Source organism: Amblyomma mixtum, chromosome 6, assembly GCF_055824585.1.
Source record: "Amblyomma mixtum isolate Tamu chromosome 6, ASM5582458v1, whole genome shotgun sequence".
Taxonomy (NCBI): Eukaryota; Metazoa; Arthropoda; class Arachnida; order Ixodida; family Ixodidae; genus Amblyomma; species Amblyomma mixtum.
The window spans coordinates 136,344,576-136,352,412 of NC_143017.1; the positions used below are offsets into that span (position 1 = coordinate 136,344,576).

Consider the following 7,837-nt stretch of genomic DNA (forward strand, 5'->3'; position numbering starts at 1 on the left):
CATACGTGCTGCTCCGATTTTCAATACTCCACTCTAGCCACCGACGCGTCATAACGCGAAGGGCGTTTTCCGACGGTCGTGCACGTGTGAGTTAAAAACAGGAAATAGGCGCTGAAAACCAAGTGTGTCTGCAGATTGGTTTGCTTTTCACCACCGTTATACATGGTTACGATATACGGTCCGGGATTTGCTAGTTAAATAAAGATGGCGGGTGTTCTGGCAGCGGTATAGACTAGCCATTTCGTAACAAGACGGTAAACTCGGTCCTATATACTGTTTTCTTGCTTCGCCAATAGCAGAGTTTTCAGGCTCTGCCTCACGGGTAGCACGAGCCTGCGTGATGATAAAGCTGACTCAGCTCATTAAATTTTTTTTTCATTAAAATGGACTTCATTTTGAGCGCTGAAAAAAAAAGGATGCTTACATGATTCTGCTGTTTCCTTCCCAACCGTATGCATCAAAAATTGTCGCATCCGTTGTCATAATTTTCACTCCCCGAGACGTGAACTCTAGCTCCGAGCTTTTCAAGAAGCGAAAAAAAAAAGGGGAGGCAAATTGAGAAGAACATGGGTAGTGGAAAAGTGATTACGGGCGAAATTGTGATCATAGCTTTATGATCATAACCTGGCAGAAGAGATATGTGGAATGAAAAAAAAAAAAACGAGAGAAAGGGAGAAAATGTAGATGTAAATACTACGCACAGGTTATAGAGCGTCCGGGGGTGGCTGCAACATACGCATACTTTCGTATGGGTGCCGTAGAAATTTCGCACAACACGCCTGTAGACTGTGTAAGCCCCTGCGGTAAAATCTAAAACATCTGAAAATTCCGTTCTATTCAATCGGACATTATACAGTGCTGTACAGTATTGGGGATTGTAAAAAAAAAAAAGTGGTAGGGTTTTACGTAGTTAAGCTACCTAGACGTGCGAAAGCATGCATTTAGCCTGGTTGGCTGATGATTTTGCTTTGCTGGGTCGTCGGCACGTCTGGCCATGTTATTAGGTTAAGCTCTGATCGAGGTTAAGCTGATCTGATATGCTCGCGCCGCAGATGGAAGCTAAAGAAGACGATGATGTGCAATGCACAGCGCGAGAGTGCGTTGCAGTTTAACACGAGGCGTGCTCGACTGCGGCATAGTGCTCTGGTGCAAGGGCCAGCGGAGCTTACCCGTTCGCCCCGCCGCGGGTTCGAAACCCGGTCGGGGTTATATGTATTTTATTTGTGATCCCTCAAGTTTGGGGACGCCACAAGAGTCTTGAGTGCGTTTGACCCGTGAACTGGAGCTTTCACACTAAGAAAACAGATCGAAACTGTGCTCGCTATTTTGGCGTCAGAATGTAAGTCTTCACATGGAAACGTGTGTAACTCTTTCGCGTCGAGTTAGCTTATTCTGAGCGATTTCTGATACAGCTTGAATATTAAATTTTGATATAACTTCAACAAGGATTACTGGTGACTAAAGAATTCGGCGGGGAGAGAAAGAGACCTCGCAAAAAACAAATGATAGGGCAGTTAAGCAGTTGCTATTTCCGGTTTGCTGCCGTTCGCTTGGAGAAGGGAATAAGGGCAATTTTAGACAAGCAAAGGACAGAATGCAGACAAAAGCTCATCCCGCATTTGGATTTAACAACGCAAGCACGTTCGTAATTCGCGACTCTAGCAGGAAGTGATATCGAGCATCTTATTATGAGTGTGAAACCATACGGAAGAGAATGCATGTGCAAGCGGTGGAGCTCAGGTGCGATGCGTGCTTGGGAACGAGATTTCACTTCGAATAAAAAACACGCGCTCGCTCGTGTTAAATACCCGCATCGAGTGAATTGTAAATTTTAGAGAAAGGCTTAACAGGTTTGATTTTTTAGATCAAGATATTGGCTCGAAGTGCCCATTTCATGTGTGGTAGGTTGCATAGGCCGATTAGGTCTTTTAGTTGTGTCGCTGTCGCGAAGGCGCAATGCACCCAAGAATAGCTTTCGAGGTTAGCTTTGCCGCAAATATCGTCATACCTGTGTAGGCACAAGCCGAAGTGCAGTCACTTTCATTCTTGTGCACCGGACAACCCATTTTGGCGAATAAATGAGGAAGCATTCTCAATAGGCCGTCTGACTACTTGCGTGTGACCGGGTGGTTTGCGAACCACTACTCCTGCAAGTGCATGGCGTTCGCTTCTGCGAGTCTACTAAGCATGAACCCCAAATGGCGCCAGCTTCTTCACCAGCGCGTCCCTTGAAGCTGAACCGGCAGTTTTAAAGAAAGTAGTGCGTTATACCACCACGGACTCAAGTCGCGGTTGAGATATGCGTTCTGAACGAAGCATGCAATTACTGCGTCGCTCTTCAGGACAACTCTTTAACGATTAAAAACACGCCTACAGTTATCAAATTGACCCAGAGAGAACTTGCAATAAAAAAAAATTTTTACTTTTTTTTTGTCTGCTAGAGCTGATCTACCAGCACAAGTTGTGTCAAAAAACAAAGACAAGACTGTCCAAATCTATGCAGGTGCTTTCGCTCCCTTTCTTGCACATATCATTCACGTATTGTGGACAGTATAATATGAAAAATGTTTGTCACAGTACACAATGAGAACTAATTTGTCCTGGGTACTCCGTTGTAAGAATGGCCAACAAAGTCTAAATAAAAGATCATCATGTTATCACGGCAACTGTTCTCTTCGATTTTCTTCATAGGTAACATTTTCGTGGTTCATAGCAATTGGTCGCTACATTTAAAGCCCTATATGTTATAATGTTATAAATGTATTTTTTTTTTTGGGGGGGGGGGGGGGGGGGGGCAAGTAAAAGATCTGGGCTCAGACAACAGGGCTAAGTCGCAGTGTAATCACCACTCGCTGTGATTTTGGTAGGCCCGTGTTACTTCTGACCCTTTATCTTCCCAGTTAAGCTCCCTTAATCGGCCGATCTCTCAGTGAGGCGTCGAACAATACGGACACTTAGTTGACGACCTCGAAACGTCAGAAACGTGGCATCAATGACCTGCTTTTCGCTCACCGAACTTTGCCTCGAACCACCTGGAGTCGCACGCTTCCAAATAGTGTATTCGCTTAACTTTTATTGCGGCTGCATCATCATCGTATTCATTTTCATGGTCGTCGTTCTCAACATTGTATTCCCATTCTTTAGCAGCCAGCCCGACTTTAATGTCTTATGTCTAAACTTTCTATGACCACATTTTCTTTCTCTTCCTTGGCGCCGTTTATCGTCACGAGATTTCGCAATCACTCTTGGACAAGCAGACACGCCATTAAAAATATCCAGAAAATGTGAATCGAGTTACCTCATGCAGCATTGCGAAATAACGTTCGCACTCGAAGCAATCTCGCTTGCCCTAAAATTACAGCGCTACACTCGGCTAGCACTGGCTGCCTATATTGCCTCCGTAAGCATACTCTTACGGAATCATTATCCATTAGCAAAATCCGTCTTTGTCTTTCGCTGCTATTTTTCCCCCACGCCACAAAGTCAGCGGAACCATCAGCTCAGGAATCCTCGGAATCCGGCCAGCAAGATTCGGCGTGTCATCCGGCACACCGTCCGGAGGGGGAAGCCCGGTGTCACCCAGACTTCGCGCACTTTTAAGTGGGAAGCTCCCAGACACCCTTAGAGCGTGTGGGGGTAGCGGTCTCGGACTCGAAGGAGATGCCCTCGACTCAGCGTGGCAAACTCAGCGGAGACCAGCTACCAAGTGACAATAGGTTTTTGGGCGTTCGGTGCCCAGCTTTCGCTGGTCGCAAGCCAGAGAATGGGTCGGAGCCAAAGGTTCACAAACAATAACAAAGTTTATACAGCAATTGAGACGATACAGAGGATTTCACAATCACTCGTACAAACACATACCAAGTGATTAACAAACAATGCAATTCGTGCAAAGTTAAACTCGAGAGAGAATGCAATACAGAGGCAATATTGCACCTAAAGTGCACTAACACAAGAGAGAGAGGTAAACAAACAAAACACAATTTGTTCACCGGGCACTGCGGCAGTCCGACGACCAGAGTTCCATGACGATGCCGTCCCGCAGACTGGCGACCGTTGCCTCGTTGGTCCGTGGCTGGCCGAGTGGTGTTTTCCCCGGGAGTCGAACGGGCGCGCTTCTCCGAAGCTTAAACGGCGGTCCGGACTGACTGATAGCGGTCAACGTCCTTCTTTATAGGCTCGCTCTCCCGTCTGTTTGTTGTTCGCGCCCGAGTAGGCGCGCACATACACGCAGCATTGGCAGTGCTGTCTCCCTTTCCTCTTCTCACCGGCCGCGCGTCCCCATTGGTCAGAGGTCGGGGGTCGCATCTCGAAGTTTCGAGCGTGTTCTTGAGCGGAGCCGACGCCGACTGGCGAGGGGGACGTGTCTTAGTGCACGCAAGGCTACGCCCTTTCCCCCCGTCAGCCGTAGAACCGACTCGCATGTTCGAGAATAATCGGCGTGGATGACTCATCCCCTCGGCACACGCTGTGGCGGTGGAGAGAGAGGCACGTGCTCGGCGGAACTTTCCCTCTCTCCCGTTGGGCTCGCGCCGGCGAGACGCCGTGCGCGCGGCGGTTTTTCTTTGTTTGTTTCTAAAATGCGCCGAATTTTGTGACACTGCCCCTTCCTTTAAGAATATTGTGTAACAATATTCACAAAACACAAAATTCGCGCGCACATGCATGCGCTCACAAAGTCAGTGGCGAATGCCAAAATACATACATCAATACCTTGATGCTTTCACATACATAACCCAGTGCAATAGACAGGTTGTACTTCAAAACACGCCGTATTTCGGCGGTAGAATTCGCGCGCGCATGCATGCGCTCACAAATTCAATGGCGAAGGCCAAAATACATACATCAATACAATGATGTTTCCACATACGTAACTCAATGCCATGTTCGCAATACACAAAAACACACCGCGATTGGGCAGTACAGTAACACAACATTGCAAACAGGAGGCACACAAGTATGAGGCATACTTTCTCCTATACTTCCAAGTTTGGCCTACACAGTTCACGGCGAACAGACTGGCCCTGTTCTAAAATTCGGGAGCACTCCTGGCTCTCTTTCCTAAGCGATTCTTTCGCTCTGTCAATGTCTGCCTCTTGGCTTTCTGCCCTGGGAAATTCTTTCATATCCCAAGCATACAAAAAGTTTTCGGGGCGGCATGCACATGCGAACAAGACAATCGACATGTTCCAAGGCACTTGCATCATAACGCAGAGGCTCACGATAAGAACCGGTGTGAACACACTCCTGGTCTCCTTCCTGAATTCGACAGTGCGGCAGGAAAACAGCCGAAGCAAGGTGCCGATCAGCACTAGAATCGTTTCTAAGGCCTGCCTTACACTGAACTTAGCAGAAATTCTAGACACGTTGTTTCCACGCGTCCTTCTTAGGCTTTTCCTTCCTTCCTTCGGCATTCGTGCTCCGCTGCGGCCACTTGCTGGCTTATCCTCCAGCTTCTCGTAGCTGTTTGCTTTGTTCGAGCATGTTTCTTGCGAAGAGGGTGTCTCTTGCCCGGAACGTTCCTGCGCTACATTTTGCCGTTCTTCCTTCTTGGGGGATTCTTTTATTTCTTCCTTTCTTGCGCTAGCTCGCTCGCGCTTCCTTCGCCGCTTTTTTTCCTGTCGATCACTGCGACGCTCTGACGTGCAGGATTCGCATTTTTCTCCCTCGCGGCTACCGTCTGGGTCCTTGGGAAATTTTGCCCCCTTGATGTTACCCAATATGAGGTCGTATATGGGGCGTTCCATGCAAAGTGCAGTCAGTTTACCGCTGTAGTAGGGAGTCTGCACCTGTACTCTAGCTTCTGGTAAGCGCCTAAAGGATCCGTCTACTAGCCGCACAAGGCTTTTCGTTCCAGTGAGATCCTTATCTCGCACCAAGCCTCGCTTTATGATGACCGCGCTGCTTCCTGTGTCTCGCAGCACTGAAATTCTTCGCGGCCCTACTTTCCCTTCCGAGACAGGCATCCTGTGCATTCCGGCTTCAGGTCGCGCGTTCACTACGGCGTTCACGACGGGCACCTTCTTGCCGTTCTTCAGCTCGACAAAGCCGTTTTCGTCTTCTTCCTCCAGGTGGTCACCTGAGGAGGCCGGCACGCACGATACCTGGGGAGCGGACTTGCCCGGGCTGGAACATGCCGCGGCTTTGTGTCCCTTCTGGCCGCACTTAAAACAAGCTGTCGGGCTACCGTTCGCAGCGCTGTTGCGGCAGTTAGATGCGTAGTGGCCTGTCTTATTACACAGGTAGCACTTCGGTGGAGGCTTTGGGCTGGATCGAGTATCGCGGCTGTCGGATTTCTCTGCGCTTTCAGAATTTGCATTCTTAACTTTACTCAGGTTAGTTCCTCCTTGGGCTTCAAGAAATTGGTCGGCAAGTTCTAGCATTTCAGAGAGGGTCTTGGCCCTTCTCTCCTTGAGGTATAGCGCCAGGTTCGGGTGACAACTGCTCAGGAATTGTTCCTTGATCAGCAGCTCGCGGAGTGCACTGTACTCCTGTGCGATTTCCGACAGTTCCGTCCAGCGATCAAAATAGTGGCTTAATCGCGCCACATATTGGGTTGCCGTTTCTCCGTCTGTGGGCTTTCCTGTCCGGAATTTGTCCCGAAATCCCTCGGTGGTGAGTCGGAATCGTTTAAGCAGAGCGGCTTTCACCTTGCTATAACTTGCTGCGTCTTCAGGAGACAGTCGCCCGAATACACTTAGTGCCTCACCGCTCAGACAAGTGCTAAGAACGGTGGCGCGCTCACTGTCTGACCAATTCTGGCTCACCGCGATCCCTTCGAATCGCTTAAGGAATGCGTCCAGGTCGTCCCTTTTCTCATCAAATCTAGGAAGCAACCTGCTGGCATCTATACGCAAGCTACTACCTTCCTCTCTAGTGCTCTGAACTACAGCTGAGTGATTCGCACCACGTTGCAGTTCCAGCTTCGCGGCAAGCAGCTTCATTTCGCGTTCAAATTCTCTCTCTTTTTCTTTCTCGGTTTCTTCTCGAGCCTTCTGCCTTTCTTTCTCCATTCTCTCTCTCTCTTTTTCGGCTTCTTCCCGAGCCCTCTCTCTCTCTTTTTCGGCTTCTTCCCGAGCCCTCTCTCTTTCTTTCTCGGCCTTCTCTCTTTCCTGGTCCACCCATTTACGCAGTCCAGCTCCGGACAACCCCATCTGGGTGCCCACCTCTACAAGCTCCTTTAAATTCATAGTTGGAGGCCGAACTCTGTACTCAAGGCAACGAGTACCTCTCCACGGTGAACCTCACTAAACCGCTTCCGCGCGGCACCTCACAATATCGTTCTGCTGCTACACTCGTTTACGACCTCTTCGTAAACTCCTTCCGACTCTTTCTCCGTTCTCTGTGCTTGCAAACACCAAACGTCCTGTCGCGGACGCCAGAATATATTGTCACCCAGACTTCGCGCACTTTTAAGTGGGAAGCTCCCAGACACCCTTAGAGCGTGTGGGGGTAGCGGTCTCGGACTCGAAGGAGATGCCCTCGACTCAGCGTGGCAAACTCAGCGGAGACCAGCTACCAAGTGACAATAGGTTTTTGGGCGTTCGGTGCCCAGCTTTCGCTGGTCGCAAGCCAGAGAATGGGTCGGAGCCAAAGGTTCACAAACAATAACAAAGTTTATACAGCAATTGAGACGATACAGAGGATTTCACAATCACTCGTACAAACACATACCAAGTGATTAACAAACAATGCAATTCGTGCAAAGTTAAACTCGAGAGAGAATGCAATACAGAGGCAATATTGCACCTAAAGTGCACTAACACAAGAGAGAGAGGTAAACAAACAAAACACAATTTGTTCACCGGGCACTGCGGCAGTCCGACGACCAGAGTTCCAT

The 7,837-nt window shown here is 48.9% G+C and overlaps 1 protein-coding gene across 1 annotated transcript; it reads right to left on the minus strand.

Moving 5' to 3' along the window:
* Positions 1-2,002: 2,002 nt before the first annotated feature.
* LOC149340487 (uncharacterized) lies at positions 2,003-6,998 on the minus strand. Its single transcript, XM_089551134.1, has 2 exons — positions 5,337-6,998; positions 2,003-2,008 (listed from the first exon to the last, which is right to left on the minus strand). Exons 1-2 carry the CDS (start codon positions 6,939-6,941, stop codon positions 2,003-2,005), a joined length of 1,611 nt encoding a protein of 536 aa, XP_089407260.1. The 5' UTR covers positions 6,942-6,998.
* Between the last annotated feature and the right edge of the window lie 839 nt (positions 6,999-7,837).

Coding starts and splice junctions, on each gene's coding strand:
- LOC149340487 (XM_089551134.1), bottom strand. CDS start 6,941: ATGAAGCTGCTTGCCGCGAAGCTGGAACTGCAACGTGGTGCGAATCAC.